General features: G+C 33.7%; 3 protein-coding genes across 10 annotated transcripts in view; all 3 read left to right on the forward strand.

The window, feature by feature from the left end:
- The window catches only part of LOC129257492 (suppressor of tumorigenicity 7 protein homolog), a 28,196-nt gene extending 21,671 nt beyond the window's left edge, over positions 1-6,525 (forward strand). For all 8 annotated transcript variants that reach the window (XM_054895822.2, XM_054895824.2, XM_054895826.2 and 5 more), the window contains exon 12: positions 687-6,525. In XM_054895822.2, coding sequence (XP_054751797.1) covers positions 687-782 — 96 coding nt within the window. In that variant the 3' untranslated portion in view covers positions 783-6,525. The remainder of the gene's footprint in view (positions 1-686) is intronic.
- An 826-nt stretch (positions 6,526-7,351) lies between these two features.
- Positions 7,352-19,803, forward strand: LOC129255725 (uncharacterized). Its single transcript, XM_054894056.2, has 6 exons — positions 7,352-7,801; positions 10,456-10,562; positions 15,072-15,210; positions 16,511-16,671; positions 18,506-18,673; positions 19,569-19,803. Exons 1-6 carry the CDS (start codon positions 7,628-7,630, stop codon positions 19,801-19,803), a joined length of 984 nt encoding a protein of 327 aa, XP_054750031.2. The 5' UTR covers positions 7,352-7,627.
- Positions 19,804-21,029: 1,226 nt separating this feature from the next.
- Positions 21,030-25,195, forward strand: LOC129256396 (putative nuclease HARBI1). The gene is made up of 3 exons (XM_054894613.2): positions 21,030-21,566; positions 23,406-23,585; positions 24,357-25,195. The coding sequence occupies exons 1-3, from the start codon at positions 21,523-21,525 to the stop codon at positions 24,664-24,666; spliced, it is 534 nt and encodes a 177-aa protein (XP_054750588.2). The 5' UTR covers positions 21,030-21,522; the 3' UTR covers positions 24,667-25,195.
- The last annotated feature ends 969 nt before the right edge of the window (positions 25,196-26,164 follow it).

The raw sequence follows: 26,164 nt of genomic DNA on the forward strand, positions 1-26,164 counted from the left end.
ATGCATGGAATGTTGGAGCTTATTGTCATTTTCATTTACTTGAAGATAAATACCAGTTTTGGTAACGATCTCAAAATGAGTTAGAACAGAATCCAATAAAATGATCACCCAGGTGTTTATATTTATAAATGAAAAATATGTGCCAAATGGGTCTGGTGAAAACTGTGTAATTGCTGAGAAATGAGCAAAATAAGCATGGAATTCCATAAAATGTTGGGTATTTTTCAAAGCAATATTAATATACTGTCCCACATATGCCTTTTTGTGTTAGTGATCATCAGAATTGTCTGTTTTCAGCTAAGATATCATGATTTCACACAGTTAAGTTTATTTCAATGTACCAGATCTAGATCAATGATGGTATGGTGGCAATTAACCTTGATTTTAAAGACTTTCTCATGAAATATTTTTTGCTGCAACTACTTTTTTTTACCTTTAAGTTACCAATCATACAGATGATTGTTTTTTAACGACAATCATTTTGAGTTACATTACACAGCTTGCTTTCTTTTAAGACATATATTATTGCTTCAAGAAAAGCATTGAAGCAGCTTCTTCTTGTTAATAACCAATATTATATATTATCAAAACGAGGTAATTTTATGCTGATGATTAAATGTATGAGATTTTGACTGTTAACGCATCTGTATTTAATGTTTATCCTTCCCTCTTTCCATATTTCTTAGTTCCTCTCATCTCTGTCGGCACCGTTCAGTTTTGTGATGGAGAGACTTGAGGGCATCATACCAGCAAGCCTCTTACAGCAGTTAACACGTCTGTAAAGACCACCGTCACCACCACCACCATCAATCATCATCATCAAGCTAGGGAGAGTTATTTGATGTCATCATCTGCACCTCTACCGGCTTAAGTTCTCTCACCAACCAACACAAAGTTGCGTAAAATCCACCACTTTTTACCGGTGGCCTGCGACGGTTGGACTGTATGAGCTGTGCTATCAGTGTTTGTGTTTTATTTTTCTGTTCACGTCATACAATGTTGTGTTCGTTTTCAAATGGTTGGACATGGCTGTTCCCAGTTCCGCTATTTTTTTTCTTCTGTTTTCTGTGTCTGTGAAACCTATTGAACCTTGTGGCTGTTTTCTCTGAGCTTTTGAGAGAGAGAGAGAGAATCAGTTATTTACCTGCTCAGCGAAAGAAGAGAATTGGAAATGTTGAGGAGTAGGCTAAACATAATTTGCAGAATTCTTATCTGCACCGTGCATTCAGACATTAAACTTGTGGCTTATTTAATGTATTTGCTTGTTGTTTGAAAATAGCTTATGAAAAGTGGGCAAAATGGTTGTTAGAAAGTGAACAAATAAATTCTTTTCACTCCTTAGATTCAAGAAATTGCTCTGCTATGTGTCTGTTACTTCTAGGCATCCTAGATTTATCATAACTTCTTTACTCCAATTTAGAGAGACTTCAGTTTCCATTGCCGAGTTGTTTGTAAACAACTTGCTCAACAACAGTCCCTATATGTTTGTCCTGGAAGATTTTCATATTTTACACAATTTTTTTTTCTGCTTAAACCAAGTTCATATTAGTATATTCCACAACTGGTAAGATGCAAAGATTATCCCACTTTGCAATATGAATTAATTTTTTGTGGTGAAAGACTAACAAGGAATTTTGAATGTTTTTTTTAATATGATTGATATCAAGTGTTTTGAAAAATAGCTAATGCAAAAATCTCAGAGGAGGGGTGACTTTAGATATCAACAACGGCACACCTCCTTGTCTGTTCTCAAGAGACTTGTCATATTCATCCTGCAGAAAAAAATAATCATCCAGTTCTCCAAGTTTTTGAAAGTGTAATACGCTTTGAACAGAAGTGGGAAAATAGCACCCTCCGGTCCTCCCATTTTCCCCCTTATCGTGTCTCCACCATGAGTCTCCCACCCCAAGGTGTGGACTCCTATATGCTTTTCTCATTTTCCTTAACCTGTTCCATAGGTGGGGCAATTCAACCCCACCTATGGTATGGGTTAAGTTCATCCCACTTTCTTTTCTCAGTGTTTTTGCAATGTGGGATAGCCCCACCTATAGTACAGGATTATTTGGCCCTGCAAAATAAGAGGATTACTTGAGCAATTGCAGTGCTAAGAGAGATAGTCCAGGGTTAAATTTGCTAGTGAGAAATGAAACTCGGCCAAGCCAAGGACAGTGCTTAATGAATACCCTAGGGGCAACAGAGCGAGCGCTCTTGTCCAATCAGAGATAAGTGCTCATGAATGTCCGTAAGATATGAATAGACACATTTTGCCAATAGATCTCAACTAAATTTCTAAACTAAAGAATTTTCCTCCAGCAAAGGAGTACTGAAATCGTTCATATTGTCAACTACATACTTCCTGTCACCAAACACCCCTGTATTATTAAACCCAAACTCTAATCTTACAGATATGGGTTATTAGTTTGAGGTCTCTTGATATTTTTTATTCATAATTCATCAGTTGGTGCTCATAAGTACAGATGAAAAATTGTACAATACATGATTTTTCATGAAATGACTTGTACAGCTCATTTTTGTAGCTGTATGAAATGCATGAAATTGTGATGTATTAACTTTTAATTTTCTGCTGATGCCACTTATCCTTACTTCCTTTCAGTTATGTTTTAGCCACAAGCTGATCACATATTGCATGTGGTTATTTGGAATTAAAAAAAAATCTTTAAGACTGGGATAGAAAGAACATTAAATTTTTACTATTGTGTTGATATGAATAAATTCATATAAAAACAATAGTAAAAATTTTATGTCCTATTTTTCTTGATGACTTTTCCACACAATCCTATGGGAAATACTGGTCCCTTCTTATTTTCAAGCAAGAACACCCTTATATTCCAGGTGCATTGGTTGGGAGTTCTGACATTTAGATTTCTTTACCACCCATGTTAAAAGTTTCCTGTAGGAAAGTCTGATTGAGCCCAAACCATGTGTAAAACGATTAAACTGAAATTTACATGTACAAGAAGCATTTCTCTGAAAAGGAAAAGCTGTTTCATTTTTATGTTATTTACAATTTATAACACTGCAGGACAGGGTATAACAGTACTTATTTTTTTTGTTCCCTTTACATCCAACACATCTATTGTCAGTCCTGGAGTCTGTCATTATTATTATTTATATTTTCACTACAAGCTACGAGAAAGAGAGGAGTTGGTACATTGTAATTGCAGCATCTTGTTATCATTTTTTCTAAAGATTTTATTTCAACAGGAACCATTTTTAAAAATATATAGCCATCATTACGAAATGTCATTAAAGGCCACTGCACACCCTTTGAGTGGTCTACGACCCAATTTTGAAAAAAAAACAGCATTTTAAATATTTTCTAATAATATAATCGGATAAACTTATCTTATTTGAGGTTCAGAATGCTTCTATCAAAATGTTCAATAATTGAAGGCCTTTAAGTTTGCAGTAATGGCTATTATTGGCTAATAATCATAGCTAATCGTAGGATTATTGTGATATCCTTACGATTCTGAATTAAATTCCTTTTAATAACTATGAAGAGGATTGAAATCAATTAGCCATCAATATTCATTTGATTATTCATTTTATGATTCATAGCTAAGGAAACTGATACATTTTCATTTGATGATTCAAAACTACGGAAACTAGTTTGTTCCATTATTTAGTCTTCTCATCTATTGTTTTAATTTTTTATTTACAATTCGGGTCTTAGGCCAGTCTTAAGGTGTGCAGTGGCCTCAAAGCTTAACAATATTTCCTGTGAATGATTAGAACAGTAATATTCTTGGACATAAAAACATGACACTAGGGCTCTGTGACACAAATCCCAATGATTGATCATTGTGCTCTTTAATTGATCACATGCAAATATCAATATTACAAATCAACTACTAGTATGTAATTAGACCATATCAAGAAACTTTGTGTGTTACAGTGCCCAGGAGTCCAGAAAAATAAAAGCATCACGATATTGTTGTAATTTTTGCATAGCCAAACCATAGCTTTAAATCATTGTTGAGTTGAATGTTTATTCCGAATGTAACCTTTTGTGTCTTTGGTTATAAGATGGATGTAATACACACACAAGCACCGGTCAAAATATTAGATATGTTTATGTTGTGACAGTTTGCAACACTTCTTGCCAGTACAGTCAGTTTTCTTGTTCTTGAATGAATTTCCTTTATTTGCTACCAACTGAATATTTTTAATTTCAGGTTGTATTACAGCGCACCTAAAATATATTTGATATTTTAATTTGATATCTCAAGCGGGAAACTAGGACTGTAGGCTGTCTGTTGAATGATGATGTCACTTGCCCATTTCACATTAGTCTTTTCACCAATGACACTGTTAATGTGCAAAAATTGATTAAAAATTAGAAATTCATCTTCAAGTACCACTTTGCACATGACACTTGGTATTATATATAATAATGCACTTTAAAATGTTTTAAAATCTTAAAGATTTAAAAAACTTAGTGGATATTCTAAATATCTTGTTGATCGCCACAAGTGCACAGTAACTTTACAGATATATAGTGATTATCTATGATGTGCAGGCAAACGGAAATGTTCAGTGAATGTGTTTAACCCAAGCTGTCTTGTGTGAGAACAGAGACATTCTGCATGATACTGTATAACATATAAGTAATATTTACTGAAGTCTGATTTAAATGTTTTGATATGTTAAATCAAATTGGGTTGTTGTCTGCTTCAATTTTACAAACAGTAAACATCTTTAATTTTGAACAGTGGCAAGTTTAATAAAAAAATTTGAGATATGAGTGAAAACTTCCTAGGTTCCATACTTCCAGTTGAATTAGCTTGTCAAAGTTTAGACTTAATGGCATGTGTTTGACATAATGGCATCGATAAACAGGCTCATAATATGCAAATTTACAAGTAAAAAATTTTATCTGGGTAATAATGATGATATGATCTTTACATTGGTTTTATAAAATTATTGGTTATAAATTCTGATCGCATCTGTTGTTTCATTGAATCTTTCTTAAACATATTTCTTATCATGGAAATTGACTCTAATTTGTTTGAGCCATATCCGAGACATACAATCATGAAAACAAGTACTTTGTATCTATTTTTCTTTTTGAGAGGTTTATTTCATTATATATTGCATTATTCATATTTCTAGAAGTGAAACTTGTGTTTGTTTAATAGTCACAGCACTTAAGAAAATGATACCACCAAGAAATATTCAGCATAGATGTGAGTAATTCAGAATGGTATGAAAGGTCTTAAAAAGTTATTGCAACTCTGGCTCTTCAAAGTCTAGGGGGTGTTGCAAGAAAATATTTTCAATCAATTGCAAATTTCAGATGCAAATCTCCAAGTGATAAATCAAATTAACTCAAGCAAACCACTTTATACTTGCTGATTCAGTTACAAGAAACAGACCAGCAATCAATTGCAAATTTGAAACTTATTTCAAGACTTAAAATTGATCTGGATGCCTTAAAAATTGATTTTGAGTTTGAAAATTTAGTTCTTGCAGCACTCCATAAGAATTCTAATATTTTTATGGATTGGAATGTTGGAAATCAAGCAGTCTGTCTATTTGTACGGTAATGTATAATGTAAGCCATTAATACCAAAGATAATTTTTAAACTGTAACATCATACTTCCACAGGTGTTATTAAGCATCAAGTTTAATACACATTGATCGGGTTCATTCTGTTATAAATCAGACATAGTCATCAGTATTCATTGTAGGAAATCTGTAAGTAGACAGTTAAAGTGACATCATGATTCATGAATGAAAATCAGTAAGATGAGCATTTCTTAGGGACTAATGAGATACACAAATTCACACAAATTGAAATAGTACTATATAGGTTTGTGCTTTAAAATAGATTATGAAAATGTTCCAACGAAGAGCGATGCTTATCCTTTTGAAAGTCAAGTCAACTGAACATATCATATTTTGTTATGTGATCTTGCCTTCTCACAAAGAAATGTTCAGTTCTTTCCATACGCCCCCTTCCCTTACAGGGACCTAGATACACATGGCTCTACATTTATTGTGGTATTTGGCCTTCTTGCTTTGATTTTTTTTTTTATCCTGGTATAAACATCACAATTTAGTACTCCCTCTCTAGGCATCAAGTCGATAGGTTTAATCTGTCATAATTTGTGTGAAGGAATTGAAAACATGAATAGGGAAATTATTCATGAATTTTATAGCCACGAGAAGCACATTTGGTCTTCTGTGCTATAGATTTCTAGATGTATGTTTGTGTCTATGCTTTTCTGTCTGTGATTGTTAAACATCTAAGATGCAAACACTCAAGAAGGTAGTGTCTATTCTAATGCTTCCCTTCATCCTCTCTCGTTTTTTTTTTCATTATTATGATTTTTTCAATGCTTCCTTTTTCTTCCGTTGCATCATTTTGAATGTTTCAATTTTTGTTCAGATGTTATATTTAAGAGATCTTCTGATGAGGAGTGAAAAGAATTTCTGTGTTACATGTTGAAATGCTGTCTGATGCAAAAAAGTATTAAAAAAAACCAGAATGACAAGAACTGAATGTTGTGCTTGCTTTCTTTCTTTTTTGTTATGAACAATATTTTTTTGTGTTATTGATTATGGTGACATACTGTTTTTATATAAATGTGATGAATTCGAATTGGCCCGAAGAGGATCATGATGTTTTTTTATTTGTATTTATCATTATACAATGGCCAGTGTGTTAATTATGTGTATGTGTGTGTGTGGGGGGGGGGCATCTTCATAGTCCCTAGTTCACGTACTTTCTCTGTCTGTTCCATATTAGATTTTTTTTTGTTGGAGAGAAAATGATTTGTGCAAACCTTAAATCCTCCCCCTTTACCGATATCTATTTATCCATTTATTTTTAAATATTTTTTTGGGGTATTTTATATTAAGTCTGAAGACACTGAAATGAGAAGTAATTTTTTTTGTTCCTTTTTATATATTTTTTCATACCATAGTATATATCAATCTTGCCATTATGCAGAGAGTTAAGAGATTTTGGATTGTGGATACTTTTTGGTGGGCAAGCTTAAACTTCTGTTCATCAGGATTTACATTTATCAAGGTGCTGTTTTTTGTTTGTTTTTAGATTTGCAATGAGAATTTTAAGAATTGTGAATTTTCAAGAATAATATACACATGACTAAAAATGATTGAACATGACATTTTGCTTGCTTGCTCCTCATGCTCACAACATTGAGTAACGAATATCGATTTAAAAAAAAAAAACTTTTTAAAATATAAAAAAATAAAGAGAACAATAAATGGCTTATGAACAATTTCAGGATGTTTTGTGGCATTCCATTCCAGGATTTTTAGTGTTCATTTCAGATTTTATCAATTTAAAAAGAGAAAGCGCTATTTGCATAGAAAAAGTGGCCATACAGTAAATTTTATTTTTATCGAAAGCATAACATGTTTGTGTCTTCAGTAGAAGTGGGCGTGGTCGATCCAGGACCATGTGTTTTGGAAGGCCGAGCTGAACGAGAGTACGCGGGATATCGATAGGCTCGGCCACGCGAATTACGTGAAACAGCATCGTCCAGCGCCCCTGGGCCTCCCAGGCTAGGCTGATGCAGCTCAGTGCAGCGCAGGCGATATCTAGCTAGCTCAACAGCCACGGTACGGGAGATGAAAATGGCCGGGTCAAGAATGAACAAGCGATTCTGCCTCATAGGAATTACTTTATTACTCGCCACATGTTATGGATGGATTCGGCTTTTGCTTCTTACCTTTTCATACGATACCCTTCCTCGCAAAGCAGCACATCCTGTAAGATTTTCTCTCAAATTGCCTCAAGAATCGGTAAGACTAAGAAGCTCCGTCCTTGACTGTTTCAAATGCTCAGCCAGGGCCTACAATACATTACAATACATCATTCTCAATGGGTGGGCGCTAAGTAAAACTAAAACTTAGAGAAAGAAAATTGATGAGAACTTGTTTTTGTGATTGCAGCCTCACTTCTTCTCAAGTATGATTAACGTTATAGACCTACTCTACAAAGAGGACTGTACTCAACGAAAGAAGAAGAACTTCAAGTTCAAGGGACCAAAATTATAAATAACAAAAATTTACACTTTTAGTTTTAAATTAGGCCTGGCCTAGGCCTACAAAATACAATGATTTCCAGTCGGCCCTTATTCAAAATTTCAATATATCATTGACTGATGGTGGTCCCCAAGTCTGCGCACCTAAATTTGAGTTAAAATTTAACATGAATTTCTTTTTATTTCACAAAAATTTTCAGTTAATAATGTTCCTATAAAGTATAAGTAAGTGTACCAAATATCTCGTAAAAATTTGAAAGAAATATAAGATTTTCTTGGAAAAAACCTCGGGCAGTCATTTCCAGATTGAAAAAAAAATGGTACCCCATGTCTGCGCACCCATTCACTTTGCACACGATTCAGGGATTTTGATGAGAAAGGATGCATTTTGAGGCTGTCACATGAAATGCCCAAAATTCATTATTTTCCACCATTTTGAGTAAGATTTTTTTATGAATATCTGTCTATGTATTGCATATGTAAACTCTGTTTGTTACGTATCTTCTTTTGCTAGAATCGCGCAGATACACGTGTGCGCAGACAAGGGGGACTGCGCAGACTTGGGGGAACTTGCCATACAATGATTTCCAGTCGGCCTGGCCTTGTAAACTTCATATTGAGGTCAAGCATGTCTGAATCTGTTATAGATCTAGATCTACTGCGTACACTCCAACAAGAGTCCCAAGTTGTGAAAAAGTTAGATAAAATTTTAATTTGAGAAGTAACGTTAGAATTATTTTCTTCGATATAGACCTCTAAAAATATTCAAATCTAATTTGAAAGTTGTACGGTATGCATGGTATGTGGCATATACATTCACTAACCTATTTTGTCATTAACATGATATAACTTGTTTGACTTTAAGGGGTAACAAAGTAAACAAACTGACCAACACTGCCTGTTGTCTCTCATTTTCTCTTCTGGGGATTTATTTATCGTAATGATTTCTGACATTTTTACTGTCGTTCCCAGAGTCACACACTGGTGAGATCCGGGAACAATCGAGAGAGACTGAAGCTAAATTGGTCTATCATTGACTACATTTGTTTTATATAAAAGGCTAGCCTGTACTATATGTGAAGAGAAACTAAAATGATCTTGATAGGGAAGGTAGGCCCACTCCTTGTACGAATGTATTGAGTAGTAAATTAGTGTGTTGATATTTCTCAGAATGTTGAATTATGAGTACCGGGTAATGAACCTGGTAAAATATTAGAAGTTGAGGACTAGAGATGGAGTTATAAGGTTGATGGTTCATATATATTACTTCTTGTAATTGTTTAATTTGAAAATGAAAGTGTGTTTGATCTTTGAATAATAAACCATGCTTGTATAGTCTATATCACATTATGATGTTCTCCTTGTCTGTTTCAAATAAAATAATTGAAAAATAATCTTTTTTACTTCTTATTTTGTCATTTGTATTTATATCATACTGTCAAATAAATTGACTAATTTTTCATGTTTATTACTACCAACCATTGCTATTCAGATGGTGAAATCTATGTGTATACCTATCCACTTACTACAGATTTGTTTTTGTTGATAATGCAAATGCATAATTTATTTCTATTAGTTTACTGAACCTAGATTTAAACATGCCTGTCAAAACGTTTTATTACTTCTCATAGTTATAACCCATTATAAATTCATAGTCATTCACAGAAATGCAGTTTGCTTACATTTACATCTTCATAATTTTGTGCTCATTGAGGTAGATTTTGGGCTTCTTGACCACGACTCTTATCAATTAAAATGAACAAATATAACTGCTTCAAATTAAGGTAATTAGAAGCATTTATTGACAGAACATCATGCAATAAATCAAATGCAACATTTCATTTTGCTGGCAGGGAGTGGCAGCAAAGTGTGGTGACCTTTTCTGGTTCTAAAAATGCAATATGAAATACATGTAGAAAAAAAAGTTTCTAGGCAAACCATAACTGAAATAATGGACAGTAATCTCTTTAACCAATTCGCGGCATTTCATGAATTTGACGCCTTATTTGATGAGCTGCAGACACCATCTCCGATCATTTGATGGGCTTCATCTGAGCACCTATTTCCCTCTGCTATGCCCCCTATTTTTTCTCATTAGAAATTGATTAAAGCATAATTTGTGAAAATTTTGCCACTGTTGTGAGGAAAAACAACACATTGACAGTCCCTTCATGTTGTAAATCATATAGGGTTAGGATTAGTTTCATAGTGAATTTTCTCCTTGAAATATACATGCCATTGAACAAAAGGTACAGATGCAGATTCAAGGGTAGACCTACAGGATATAGAATTATTATTCTTTCATTTGATGTATTTTGTATGATATGTGGGCTCTGCTTGAAAAGTTTTTTTTTTATTTCTTCCTTTGTCACAAAAGAATAGAAGTAACTTTCTCTCTTGTTTATTCTTCAGGAATGGTATGAAGCACAATGCTTTGGAAAGATTGATGAGAAATTGAGTATTTCAACTCTAGAAGATACCATAGGGAGATGGCAAATCGCTCTGCATCCTGACTGTGTGTAAGATAACCTCTTATTTGTTTAACAGGAGATGAAACCATTATAACAAGTTCTGTGAAAACAAAAAAATCAAAGAATACAATGAATGAAACAAAAAAAAGAAAGTGTGAAAAATACAAACAACACGACTCTCAAATGGGCATCAAATTTGAATGTTGAGATCACTAATGCCACAGTGATCATCCCATTGACAATGAGACTACGGTGTGTGATGTCACACATGAAAAACTCTCTCCTTTTGACCTGAAAATATATACCCCACAAAATTTCTCTCTTTGCTCATTCTAATAGTAAAAAAACTCTTTGTCCATGATATATTTTGTGAACTTGTCTTACATGTCCTGTTGTAACAAGAACACCTGGGCCTTGTAACAAAGGTTAGCATTTTATCGCTAATTTGAAAGAATAGTTCTGATTGGTTCCCAGTCTGTCTACTGACTGAAATGCTCATGCAATGATGACCTGGATCTATATGAGGCGCCGAATGTACCATTATTATATAGAACAATTATTTGTTATATAATCATTATTTATTAAATAATAACTATTATTTATATATAATTTACATTTTATTTGTAAATAACTACTATTATATAAAATATCATTTCTAATTATTTATATATAATTCCAAGTAATACTTCATTATTTGTAAATAATAATAGTTCGACATTCCATTATTTATAAATAATGATTATTTGTTTTTCATTATTTATAAATAATGATTATTTGTTTTTCATTATTTATAAATAATGATTATTTGTTTTTCATTATTTATAAATAATGATTATTTGTTTTTCATTATTTATAAATAATGATTATTTGTTTTTCATTATTTACAAATAATGATTATTTGTTTTTCATTATTTATAAATAATGATTATTTGTTTTTCATTATTTATAAATAATTTGTTGAGTTTTCCATTATTTATAAATAATGATTATTTGTTAAATAATGAAAACGTCTACTTCATTATTTATAAATAATTTTTTCGAGTGCACCATTATTCTCATTATTTATAAATAATCATTATTTAATGTTCGAGTTTTCCATTATTTATAAATAAAGATTATTTGTTAAATAATGAAATATCTACTTCATTATTTATAAATAATAATTTTGTTTCAATATCCCATTATTTATAAATAATCATTATTTATAAACAATTTTTACAGTTTGCCATTATATACAAATAATCATTATTTATATACAAATAACCATTATTTATTAAATAATGCCATTATTTATTAAATAATGCCATTATTTATTAAATAATGGAAAACTCGCTATAACATGCAAATGTGGGACCGCCCATGATATGAATATTCATGATGCGATTTCCTTTTTCGTGATTTTTCTTCACAAATTTTTGTCCATTTCCTCTTCATAATGACATTTCTTGAAGCAATTTTCTAGGGATATGGTCTGATTGTAATATTCTTCATTTTCTATATAACTTCGTCTTCGTAGAAATATCAAAAAGTGTAATTTTATACGATTTTTCCTACAGTTCACAATCCCCATAGGCGCGCGTGTACGGTAGGGACAACCGGTGAATCGACGGAGTGCTCTTCATCGAAATACTACGTTGGTTGGTCCCCGGAAGTGGCGGGCGGAATTTAGCCCGAATCCTCGATAGAAGTCGATCAAGTGCATATGAGCTGAGAGAGTGAAATATCAGTGTACTTGTACAGGCCCTTCTACTTTTTATAAATATTTCTTGTTGCTTTTTTTGTTAAGTTAATTTTTCCTGGTGTAGAGATAAGTTTCAGTTCTAATAATGCACTTCAAATACATTTTGGAGTGTCTGTTTGAGGCGTTTGGGGCGATTTCACCCTGGCCCCAAAATGCTCGCAACGACAATACGGGGGCATGATGACCCCTAAATTTTTAAAAACTTATTTTTCTATTGAAAATTATCACAAAATTCACCAAAAGTGTGCACGAAAGCCTTCGTATTTCACTTTTAAAACTCCAAAAAGTGCCCAAATGACAAGCTTGGTCGCTTCGCTGTGTCGCTTTCAACTTGAGAACGTTTACGCGTCTGCTCCCCCCCCCCTCCTCCGAAAGAAATTCTGTATACGGCCATGCTCTAAAGAGCCTGGCACATTGATTTATACTTTCATTTTCATTATTTTTATCACATTATCATCATGGCCTTACACAGAATTTTTACCGGGGGGGGGGGGGGGGGCAGCTAGGACGCGCGTAAAGTTTCTCAAAAAAATCTTGAAAGCGAGACAGCGACGCGACCAAGCTCAAATGACAAGCTTGGTCGCTTCGCTTTCTCAAGATTTTTATGAGAAAGTTTACGCGCGTCCTGCTCCCCCCACCCCCCCCCCCCCCCCGGAAAAAATTCTGCGTAAGGCCATGATGATAATGAGATAAAAATAATGAAAATGAAGTATACATAAATCAATGTGCCAGGCTCTTTAGAGCATGGCCGTATACAGAATTTCTTTCGGAGGAGGGGGGGGGGGGGGGGAAGCAGACGCGTAAACGTTCTCAAGTTGAAAGCGACACAGCGAAGCGACCAAGCTTGTCATTTGGGCACTTTTTGGAGTTTTAAAAGTGAAATACGAAGGCTTTCGTGCACACTTTAAGTGAATTTTGTGATAATTTTCAATAGAAAAATAAGTTTTTAAAAAATTAGGGATCATCATGCCCCCGTATTGTCGTTGCGAGCATTTTGGGGCCAGGGTGAAATCGCCCCAAACGCCTCAAACAGACACTCCAAAATGTATTTGAAGTGCATTATTAGAACTGAAACTTATCTCTACACCAGGAAAAATTAACTTAACAAAAAAAGCAACAAGAAATATTTATAAAAAGTAGAAGGGCCTGTACAAGTACACTGATATTTCACTCTCTCAGCTCATATGCACTTGATCGACTTCCATCGAGGATTCGGGCTAAATTCCGCCCGCCACTTCCGGGGACCAACCAACGTAGTATTTCGATGAAGAGCACTCCGTCGATTCACCGGTTGTCCCTACCGTACACGCGCGCCTATGGGGATTGTGAACTGTAGGAAAAATCGTATAAAATTACACTTTTTGATATTTCTACGAAGACGAAGTTATATAGAAAATGAAGAATATTACAATCAGACCATATCCCTAGAAAATTGCTTCAAGAAATGTCATTATGAAGAGGAAATGGACAAAAATTTGTGAAGAAAAATCACGAAAAAGGAAATCGCATCATGAATATTCATATCATGGGCGGTCCCACATTTGCATGTTATAGCGAGTTTTCCATTATTTAATAAATAATGGCATTATTTAATAAATAATGGCATTATTTAATAAATAATGGCATTATTTAATAAATAATGGTTATTTGTATATAAATAATGATTATTTGTATATAATGGCAAACTGTAAAAATTGTTTATAAATAATGATTATTTATAAATAATGGGATATTGAAACAAAATTATTATTTATAAATAATGAAGTAGATATTTCATTATTTAACAAATAATCTTTATTTATAAATAATGGAAAACTCGAACATTAAATAATGATTATTTATAAATAATGAGAATAATGGTGCACTCGAAAAAATTATTTATAAATAATGAAGTAGACGTTTTCATTATTTAACAAATAATCATTATTTATAAATAATGGAAAACTCAACAAATTATTTATAAATAATGAAAAACAAATAATCATTATTTATAAATAATGAAAAACAAATAATCATTATTTGTAAATAATGAAAAACAAATAATCATTATTTATAAATAATGAAAAACAAATAATCATTATTTATAAATAATGAAAAACAAATAATCATTATTTATAAATAATGAAAAACAAATAATCATTATTTATAAATAATGAAAAACAAATAATCATTATTTATAAATAATGGAATGTCGAACTATTATTATTTACAAATAATGAAGTATTACTTGGAATTATATATAAATAATTAGAAATGATATTTTATATAATAGTAGTTATTTACAAATAAAATGTAAATTATATATAAATAATAGTTATTATTTAATAAATAATGATTATATAACAAATAATTGTTCTATATAATATTGGTACATTCGGCGCCTCATAGATCTAGGCCATTCCATTTAGCAATTCATTGCTAACTATTGTGTTACGGGTCTAGATCTATCCATAGACTTGATAAAGAGAGAAAATTCAAGTGAAATATGTACAAAAGTAATGGGACCCATTTGATCATACATATATTATTTTTCTCACAAGACACTAATTTTCTAATTTAGAGTTATCTTGAATTTGTGAATTATAGTTTTTATTTTGATTGAAATGTTGCATTTTGCTGTACAATATACTGTTTGTTAAACAGGGCCTCCTTTTAACACTATAACAGTATTTTCAAAATGCTTACAAAGCTACCCTGTTCATAAAAAAGACTTGATGAATGAATAAAATTGTATTGAAACAGGAACTTTTGTAACTTCTAAAGTGTGTTTTTGTGTTTATTCTTAATCCTCTTTTCTCTGTTTATCCTGTATTCAGAAAGGCCTTCCATAAATTCACCACTATGTACAGTATCAGTAGGAGGTCAGGTCATGTTGTGATTCCTGAGACATTCCAGACCAAGGTCTTGAAGTGGTTAGGCAATGACGAGGAGCTTCTCAAGGAAGTCAAGCTTCAGGTTTGTGTGTAAACCTCTGTCTCATATTGTTATCAGTATCAGTAGGAGGACAGGTCATGTGATTCCTGAGACATTCTAGACCAATGTCTTGGAAGGGTGATGATGAGCTTTTCAAAGAAGTCAAGCTGCAGGTCTGTTTGTAATCCATTGACCCCTTTTAGTAGAGACAGTAGGTGGTTTCAGACCGCCTCGAAGTTCGTCAGTTCCCCCCGGTATTTTCCGATCAGAAAATACCAGGTAATATTGGCAATGTGAAAGCAAATTACGCGTAATCTCCCCGAAAGAAAATACCCACTAAATAATAGGTACTTGTCAAAATTACGAGAACTTTCGCGGGGATTCTTCCAAGGTCGCAGGTATTTTGGCAATGTGAGGGCAATTTACGGGAACTTTTAGCCCAGCGTGTGGGTGCAGGCGCCTGGGGTGGCTGCTGAGCTAGTCATTTTGAATCTCGTGCCTCGCTTATCTAACCATACTGCGCATGCTTGAAACTTCAGGAACTTACCCCGAAGGGTATGTTTTGGGGTGGTGTGAATGCAGGAATAATTAATGGGTATTTTTAGCCTAATAAGGTTCTCGTAATTTAACAGGGATTCTTATGATCGAGGCGGTTTGAAACCACCTATTGGTAAAACTCTGTTTCATTACAACTTAGATATCGTTATCAGCAGGAGGTCAGCTTATGTTTTGATCCCTGAGACCTTCCAGACCAAGGTCTTGAAGTGGTTAGGTAAAAACAAGGAACTTCTCAAGGAAGTCAAGCTTCAGGTTTGTTCGTAAAACTCTGTCTCATGATCACCTAGATATCATTATCAGTATTGGCAGTGAAAATGGGGCTAGTCTTTTTCAGTCAGACCAGTGGCCGTATTCAGTCCATTCCAGCGATCCAGCAGTCATGTGACTTGCCAAAGGCTATAGATAAGCTAAGAAGGGTCCCTACGGAAATAAAACCCTGTGTGCTTTGTATACATAGCACACATTACATGTAGATCAACGCATATCTCATCAAGACCCCATGTTTTTACTCTGCCTGTACATTCCCTTTAATAGTAGACCCTGCTTTTTACTCTGCCAGTTAGATCATAGTTCCGTAGACCTCATATTCTTAACACCATGGATTCAGTTCCTTAGACCCCCTCTTTCAGGGTTTTGTGAAGCGCCCCTTTCAAAAAATAATTTGAGTGCCCTCCCCCTGTATGAGGATATTATTTTATCAATACCATCAATTTGGTATATTGTATTGTCTTCAATAGTTCAATCTATCTATTATCACCACTCCACAATATTTTCTTTCTTCCAGTACATTACAACTATCTTCAATCGATACACCCATGAGAGTTCTGTCTTCAACCCTCTGCGTGCCAAGAGACCTGGAGTTTCTGATCCTGGGGAAGATTTAGACCGTTACATTGAAGAACTAATTGGCAGCACTCAGAACTGTGATTTCTGTGATTTCAAATTGTAAGCTCAAGTGTAAATGAGTTGTCAGATTTTTTGTTGACCATGTGTAATTTCAATGCTTAAAAGTTTGATTCGTCACACTTTAGCAGCTGAGATGTATCTAACTATTCTCATCAGCTTTCATGATCCCACATTGTTTTGTTTTTCCTTAGCTTGGTTGGTTTGCTTTACCTGTGCCTAAACATACAATTGATTTCATAATTAAAGGAAAATATAAAGATGAATAATAGTAGTTGCAGTAAACACTAATTTCATGAAAAAGTCTGCATAACCAAGGTTAACTGTTAGTAGGCCTATATCATCGTAGATCTAGATTTGGTACTGTTTCATTAACTGAAATGTGTGAAATCATGAAATCTTAGCTGAAAAATGATCACACTGAAGTTCACTTACACAGAATAGCACATGTGGGATAGCATATTATTATTGCTTAGAAAAAGACTCGACATCATCCTCAACTTTCATGCTTGTTTTGCTAATTTCTCAGCAATTACACAATTTCTTCTAGAATCCTTTGACACATTTTTTTATTATTTTAATAATACATACTGACACTTGGATCGTCATTTGAACGGATTCTATATGAAATCGTTACCAGTCTGGCAATTGTCTTTAGAAGCCACAGCACACCTTGCGAACTGGTCCACGATCCAGAAATAGCATTTTGCTTATTTTCTGAAAATATGAATGAAAAGTATCTTTTTATTTGAGGTTCAAATTAACCAAAAGAATACTAATATAACAATTTTGGATGATTGCAAACCATTATTTTGTAGTTAAGGGAAAATTTGTCACAAATCGTAGCCAATCGTACAATTGCTATGACATCGTTACAATTAGATATTAAATTCGCTTTTATTCTAATAAGGTTGGGTGGATAGTCACAGGTTTGGACATGGTATATATTCGTATGATGATTTTGAACATTACACATTAAGATTTTCCATGTCTCAATATTAGCATCAAATTCTGTTCCAAAATCTGGTTGCAGACCAATCGTAAGGTGTGCGGTGGCTGTCACATCTTGACATTTAAGTCAGTATGTGCTGACATACTTTACATTTGGCCAGTTGTTTTCTCCTTATCCCATATCCTGATATAAAAAAAATTTGCATATTGTTATCGACGCAAAAAATATGAATTCAGATTCTTCATATTATAATTTTTTTGTTAACTAAAAGCTATTCTTGATGTTAAGAAATGGGATAAAAAAACCCCAAACTTGTCATTGCCAACCTATGTCGGCATACGGTGGCTGAAGTGTTGCAGTGTGACAACCCCTTTACAGAGCCCAGAAATGGGAACATTTAAAGGTATATGGTGTACAATTAAGTACATTGACTATACCACAGCCTTGACTCTTCTCTAACTTGCGTCCAAATCAGACTCTGTCATTTGATATACATTCATGCATATATTGAGTCTTTTCTACCACCCTTTCTGTCGGATGTTACTTGTCCTCAAACTGATGCGGTCAATTAATTCTATTGTCCTATATTACAAAATTGAACTTAGTAATATTCCAGTGAACGAAGTCTTGATAGCAAAATGAGACTCTAATCTCAGATTGTGTGACTTATCTGCATTTTTGGTGATCAAACTGTAAGAACATATCTTTGGTGGATATTCGAACCATTGTATTAGGATACAACACTGCAAAACATATTTTGAGCTAATCAAGTCTAAACTTAACCATCTATTGCCACTGTTTGTGAAAAAAAATCATCTGAGAAATTGATTCCTTTAAAAAGATAAAGATCTTTGATAAACAGGATATGTTACCGTTTTGCCATAAAATACCTCACTATTAAAGATTATTCTTCCATTCACACAGTAAGACGGCTGAAGACACATTTGGTCGCATTGAATCTGAGCATGCAGTAACCGCTTCCAATACCTTCAAGTACGATGCATACCACGCTCTCATTATACTCAAGAACCATCACCCTTTCAAGTTCTCTGAGGAACAGTTCCTTGACATGTTTGATGTTGCCATGAAATGGTAATGATATAATACTCTGCATTAGTAAACCTTCTAGTAGTAGTAGTAGTAGTACATTGTGTCATTATTAAAGATCATGTAGAACAAAGAACCAGGCCCAGCAACCCATTAGGTTAGCCGGCAGGTTAAAATTGCATTATAAGAGCATACAACAATGGTAAGTCACAATACATAACACATTACAATCACAATACATTATTATACTACTGTTTGATACAGTAATATACAATAATAACATTAAATATCTAAAATACAATATAAATAACGATAACATTGAATGATAAAAAATTTGGAGCAGTATTTTAGATCTGATTATGCAAGTCATGTGTTATTTACCATCTGTTAGTCAAATTTCTAATAAGCCGAATAGATTTCTGTGGTTCCAAGTGATTTGACTTGGGCCAAGTTACCGGTTGTGATATTTCAAGCTTGTATCCCAAGTACAAATTATCATTTATTTCAATCTACTTTAACATTGCATGATCACATTTTGTTCAAAGTTAATAGTGAAAACACAGAGATAGTGTATAAACAACAATGTTTAATAGACAGGTGGCAGGAAAAAGAATTGGGTTGCCTGTATCACCAAGGGACCACGCTTTTTGAAGATTACCTCATCTCATGAAGAATAATTTGTTTTCAAAATATGTTGTTTCTTCAGGTTAAGTTTCTAAAATCTGACAATTTTTGAATTGTGACACATCTTTTTGTGTGTGTTTGTGTAAATCATAGCCTTAACTTCTATCACAATTTGAGCTTGATTTGTAGGACCCATCAAACTGAGTAGAGTCAAGACTGATCATAAGATTGATTTAACATCTTTATGTGTAATAGATGACACAGATCTATAGTCAGAGATATTCACTCTCCTGAATCATGTTGCTTTTTTAAATAGGTTTTTGAAGGTTCACTCAACTGATAAGCAGTATGAATACCCACAGCTCATGTGGGATACTCTACCTAAAGCCAGTGCCAGCCAGATACATCCCCATGCTCAGGCCAGTGTTAGCTCAGAGAGACATTATGGTAAAGATTCATTTTCACCAAAATCACATAAAGGTGTATGGTGTGACCTATGTAATTCATTTTATACCTGGGCCCCGTCTTACAAAGAGTTACGATTGATCTGATTAATCGCAACTCTATGGAAATCCATCAATGTCATAATTTTTTCTACCAAAAATTTGCACAATGTCCTTCGTATGCAAAAAGAAGCTCAGTGAATTTTCAAGAAAACGATGAATGCATGAATATACATCATAGCTAGAAAATATTTTGAACAAACATGCATTATAGGTGTTGACGTTGCTGGCCGTCCATAGTTGTGATTGATCAGATCAATCGTGACTCTTTGTAAGACGGGGCACTGATCTCCATCTTAATACCGTTCTACTCCAGTGCATGTTTTCTACAGAACCTTGATAAGCCTAGATTTCAACTAACTGTGTACTATATCCAATTTAGTTCACAGCTAGCTAATGATTGTATTGTGAATATGGGCCCTGGGGGGTGTTTCATAAAGCTGTTCGTAAGTACCAGAGTTGTGCGTAAGTGCCCAGAGTTGTACGTAAGTGCCCAGAGTTGTGAGTAAGTACTCCGAGTTGTGCGTAAGTGCCCAGAGTTGTGCGTAAGTGCCCAGAGTTGTGAGTAAGTACTCCAAGTTGTGCGTAAGGTTGTGCGTAAAGATACGAACAACTCGGTCAGTTTCATAAAGGTTTGAGTTGTGCGTAAGTCCAAAAAGTCGTGCGTAACTTTACGATAGGTTTGGGCTGTTCTTAACTTCAAGAGGTTGTTCTTAAAGTTGTGCGTAAGTGCAGTCATAGTCATAGCAACAAAATGGCTGCAAGAGGGAGGAGGGTTTTCCTCCCAAGAGAGGATCCATTCGAAGGCCTGGACGACAGGAAAATCAGAAAAGCGTATCGGTTTACAAGGAATGGGATCATACATATTGTGGAGATTATAAGGGCAGACTTGGAGCACAGAACCCATCGCAATAGAGCCTTGCCAGTGCTACTTCAAGTTTGCATTGCTCTAATGTTTTATGCTGGGGGCACGTTGCTCTAACAAATTGCACGTGCCCACAAAGTGAGCAATGCTTCCGTGTCTAGATGTATACGGAACGTGACATTGGCACTCGTTCAACGACGAAGCGAGGTAGGCAGTGACCTTTGACAATGTTCAATTTTCAAATATATTACCGGCAGTTTGTTTGTGTTTTTAATTATGGGCAAAATAAGCATTAATAGGCATAGCCAAATTCAGTTCATGCTGCTGACAATTATAGAATCTTAGATATTAATTATATTGTAAATTAGTATTACTAATTATTCCTAGATCTAAGGCCATGTCCATGCCCTCTTGATGGTTCCAAATTCCAAAACAAAATATATTATAGATATTCTAGGTGTGGGCCAAACGTCAAATATTTACACGTCTATGATAGCAGGCCGATAGCCTTAAGCTCGAGCTCTGACTGAGCTGAGCCAAGCGTGATCGTCTCCGTGATCCCGGCACCGCCGCTAGGGTTAGCGGAAGGGTACGTTCCCTATTGACAGTCCCACCTGCTAGAAAAGAAGTTAGAATAAAATACAAGTTCGACATGGGCTAGATCTCAGTGATATTAAAAAGTATTTAAATCTTTAATTCACATTTTATTTCCGATACAGTTCATCAAATTCCCTACCGGGGCTGAGGCTGATCGTGTGAAGAACGATTTCTTCGTTATAGCAGGTTTCCCGAGTGTTTTGGGAGCTGTTGATTGCACGCACATAGGCTTAAATTCAGCAGTCCTCATTGAGAATGAAGCAATCTATGTCAATCGAAAGTTTCGGCACTCGATCAATGTGCAGATGGTTTGCGATGCAAAATGCGTCATCACCAACGTCGTTGCAAGGTACTATTATTAATTTTACCATCATTAATATTATTTTTGAAAATTAATGAATGATAATAATCACAAAAATGATAATAATAATAATAATAATAATAATAATGGTATAATGATGGTAAATTAGTAGTAGTATTTGAAGTATATAGCAGTGATTACTATAATAATTTTTGTCATATATCATCATTAATGATTATTATCATTATTTGAATCAATATTACACTATTATTGTTCAAACGGTTAACAGTACAGGCTGGCCGGTGCGTCAGCTATATTGAGAGCGTGCAAACTGGGAAATCTGGCCCACTTTATTCTAAAGAAAATTATCATCAATCACTTTGTAAACATGCATTTTCTGTCATAAAAACCCCACCCATCATATTTGAATTTAGGATTGACGGCCCCCCCCCCCTAAAAAAATGGTTTGCTCCCTTGGCTTACTCGAAGATGAAGAATATTCTTCTACTAGTACGATATAGCCAACTTCAAACAGTATTATAAATAATAGTCCTTCATAGGGTCCTTATTGGCCTCTGACCCTACTTGCGATTACATCTTTCAGTTACTGTTGAAATCCCTATTTAAAGGTCAAGACAACCCTAGCTTGAATTGAATCAACAGAAAAAAATAAAACAAGCATAATGTTGAAAACGAACATCAAAATCAAAGTGTTAAATGAGAAAGTTATGAAATTTAAAAATTTTCACAAAACAATTATACAACTTAGTGAGATATGTTCCTCACTCTCTATATCTCTTTTTTTTCAACAGTAAAATATTTTACACTAAAGACCAATCTGACTGAACCATAAAAAGTATCAAAGAAAATGCTATGTTCAGGGGGGTCAGGGAGGTATAAAACTTTGTTTAACAGGACAACTTTGATTAGAGAAAATAAGAATATTTCACATTGTCCTTTAAGATTATGAATAGCGGTCATGCTTATTAATAGCATTCCTAATTGTAGGGGGGGGGCAAGGTATCGTTTTCTATTATTATCAATGTTATCTTATTTTCTCTTTTGAAAAAACATTTATTACAAAAGATAATGTACAAAGACGGAAATTCAAATTGATATTTTAAAGGAGAATTCAACTTTGGTCATAAAATGGTGTGTTGGAAAAGAGAAAAATAAGAAAAACAGAATAGTGAAAGTTTGAAAGAAAAATCTAACAAGCAATAAGAAAGTTATGACTCCTTTAAAATTGAGGTCCCTAAGACTGGGCAAATTTCAAATTTCCAACTGGGTAAGTAAATTATGACAAGCGACAAGGGCAATAGGGCATATAATTCAGGATTTTGTGGTTTCCCCCTCAGTATACCTATTCCCCTGGGGCAGTAATTACATTATTACCCAGGTAGCATTTTTTTATTTCCTCATGAAAGAAAAATATAATTTGAAGTTAAACTTTTCAAAAAAACAAACATTTTAGCCATGTTATATATTGGCATATATAACATGGCTAGAAATTTTTTTTTTTCTAAATTACCAACTTTTTAAACTTTTGAAAATTCATAAATTTCTTATTGTTTGTCCGATATACTGTTCAAACTTTCACATATCATTTTGTCTCATTTTTCTTTTTCTTCTACAACAAATTTTTTATTTGTGTTGGATTCCCCTTTAAGCGAGTCTATTGTGCATTTGAATTTATCCAAAGCCTATCAAATAATTTATGTCTCCAAGAAAAAAAATGTAGATATTAAAGAAAGAATTAATACCTTGAGCGGATTTTTAATCTATGCATTATGTCTGGTAAAAAAAATGCATGCTATATTAGATTCATACTGAAGAGGCAACCACAATATATGTTCATGAAGGAGTATGCTATTTTGTCATTTGCAGATGGCAGGGATCAGTCCATGATGCACGAATCCTTAACATGAGCCACCTTGGAGAGTTTCTGCAAAACAGAAGGGAAAGTGGTTACCTCTTGGGAGACAGTGGCTACCCCCTTAGACAATGGATTCAAACCCCATTTGGTAAAGACAAAGATGACACACCTGCAAAGAAAGCCTATAACAGGTTTGTGGAATGTTATCAAGTAACCAATTTATCATGCATGATCACCATTTATATATAAAATAAATTGACGAGTTTCTTGTTCAAGGACATCAACTTCCCAGCTAGATAACCATCCTCACAGTAATTAGTAGAACTACCCTTATAGGCTTGCCTGAATTCAGCTATTCAAATATGTGAGAATTTTTAAAGGGGAATTCAGCCCTTGTCATAAAATGTTATGTTTGAAAGGAAAATGATAAATAAAACAGAGTGGTAAATGTTTGAAAGAAATCGGACAAGCAATTAGGAAATTATGGCTGCTTTGAAATTGAGATCCGTTTAGTATATTTCAACTGCCAACCATGGGCAAGTAAATTATGAAAAGGGGAAGGACTTCTTTCACATAGGCCATGTTATCAGGGATTTGTGATTTTTGCCAATCAAGTACCCATTCCCCTGGGGTACGTAGTAATCTATATAGAACGTATATTGCTTAATGTCTTCATGAAAGAAAAAATATTTCAAAAGAAATTACATTATAACTAATTTACTTATTGGAGTAGAGAGGAGAGTATCCATTGCCTTAATGACATCATGATATATGCCGCCAATTTGAAGTCTACATGGGTATAGTGATAACCAATTTTTACAAATTTTATAACTTTCTTGTTGTTTGTCTGATATCAACTTGTCTGATTTTTCTTCATAAAGCAAGTTATTATTTGGATTTGGCTCCCCTTTAAGCGCTGAAATGTCTTCATGAAATGTTTATCTTTATTTTTTAAAATGCAGGGCACATGCACGGACACGATGTTTGATTGAAATGACGTTCGGACAGCTGAAAAACAAGTTCAGGTGCTTGAAGGGGCATGGAATGCAGATGGAACCAAGGAGAGTCTGTGATGTTGTTGTTGCATGTGCAGTCTTGTACAACATAGCTAAGTTATTAAATGAACCACCAGACGAAGAAGAAGAAGCGGATCAACAGCCTGAAAATGAAGAGGGAAGAAATGATGAAGTCAATGTGGAAGAAAATGATGATCATGAGTACCAGGTTGGCCAGATGGTACAAATGGATATTGTTAATGATTTCTTTACATAATCTAATTTATATATATTTTTTTAAGACCCAGACCTGACCCAAAAGTAAAATTGACAAATCATATACCAATCAAAAGTTTATAAACTACTGAATACAGCAATGTAAGCTTTGTCACCACTAAGCAGTTGAATATTTTGCTTTAGAATAGCTCTAATTATTGTGCTTTTCATCTGCCTCAAAATTGTGAAGTAATGTTGTGTTAAAAACGTTGTGATTCCATAGGTTTGTACACATAAATACTGAAATATTGTCAGTGCCTGTTTCATCTCCAAATGAAAAGAAAGTGAATATATAAATCTGGAAATTTAAAAAAATCAACCATTATTTCTGTGTAAAAACCTCTGTAATCGTAACACTCCTGATGTCACGTAATTCAGACTGTTAAAAAAATCAATAAAGCCTTTTTAAGCAATATACTCAGCTGTCTAGCAGTGAATATCAGACTTACAACGTTGCACTATGTAATTCCCACTTGTAAAGTTCACTTCTAGCTTTAATCTTGGTCTTTAAGTTATGTTTTCAGGTACATTGCAGACTCTCTTTGGTAGGCTACCTTTAATGTAGAAAGTTGATAACATAGTCCTAATTGTAATTGAGGGTGGGTGGGTTGGGGGAATATAATTAATCTCATTGAATGCATTACCTACTTTTTATCAATAGAGTATCCATATCATAGCATAATATCAATCACTAAGGGTTGGTCATTATTATTACTCCAGTAACACTTTCATTTTCTAGATGTGATTTAATTGCAAATGTCATCTATTGCGTACCGTGAATTATGTAATCCATTACTTTTGCGATAATTATTTGGAACCCTTATGATGTTTAACTGATAGCTATTTATCGAATAAAAGTTGTCTGAAGAGAGCAAGAGTAGCATTGTGACAGCAACTTTGAATGACAGTTTCATGTCACCATATGGAATAAACAGCTTCCCTATTTCAGTATATAATGAACAAAGGGTTTAGAAAAGCAACTCTTGAAAATTGAAGCACTTTATTATTCATGTCAGACTATTTATTGACAACTGAATAATTTCATTAAGGTATAACTATTTCTATTTTAAACACAAATGAACAAATGTATTCTCATAGACATAAAGAAGAATATGTACATTGAATAAATAAAATTACCAAGTAAATGTCAATTTTTCAAATAATTGTATATAACTATATTCTATATACATCATATAAATATGACTTGCTAGCAGATTTAATAAATTAAAGGCACTTGAATTCACTGTATCATAAGTAATGAAATTATTAAATATATCTATAATAATTGATCTGTATATAGTTGTATAAACTTCTTCACATATTCTTAGATACATTAACATTAATAAATACAATGGAATTTAAGAATTTATTTTGCACAGAGTTTCTCTCTTTTGTTATAGTGTGTGAATACTTTTTCAAAATTTCATATTTACAGGAATTAATATTCAAAATGCACCTTTTATTCAAAACCTGTTATGACAGAAAAAGATGGAGATATG

This window comes from Lytechinus pictus, chromosome 3 (genome assembly GCF_037042905.1).
Source record: "Lytechinus pictus isolate F3 Inbred chromosome 3, Lp3.0, whole genome shotgun sequence".
In the NCBI taxonomy this organism is placed as follows: Eukaryota; Metazoa; Echinodermata; class Echinoidea; order Temnopleuroida; family Toxopneustidae; genus Lytechinus; species Lytechinus pictus.

What these genes read in the sequence shown, in the direction of transcription:
- LOC129255725 (XM_054894056.2), top strand. Translation starts at nt 7,628, where the DNA reads ATGAAAATGGCCGGGTCAAGAATGAACAAGCGATTCTGCCTCATAGGA. An exon ending in GCTCTGCATCCTGACTGTGT is followed by an intron (nt 10,563 to 15,071) that starts GTAAGATAACCT and finishes TCCTGTATTCAG; the next exon opens with AAAGGCCTTCCATAAATTCA. An exon ending in TTTGATGTTGCCATGAAATG is followed by an intron (nt 18,674 to 19,568) that starts GTAATGATATAA and finishes TTTTTTAAATAG; the next exon opens with GTTTTTGAAGGTTCACTCAA.
- LOC129256396 (XM_054894613.2), top strand. Translation starts at nt 21,523, where the DNA reads ATGGTTTGCGATGCAAAATGCGTCATCACCAACGTCGTTGCAAG. An exon ending in ATCACCAACGTCGTTGCAAG is followed by an intron (nt 21,567 to 23,405) that starts GTACTATTATTA and finishes TGTCATTTGCAG; the next exon opens with ATGGCAGGGATCAGTCCATG. An exon ending in GCAAAGAAAGCCTATAACAG is followed by an intron (nt 23,586 to 24,356) that starts GTTTGTGGAATG and finishes TTTAAAATGCAG; the next exon opens with GGCACATGCACGGACACGAT.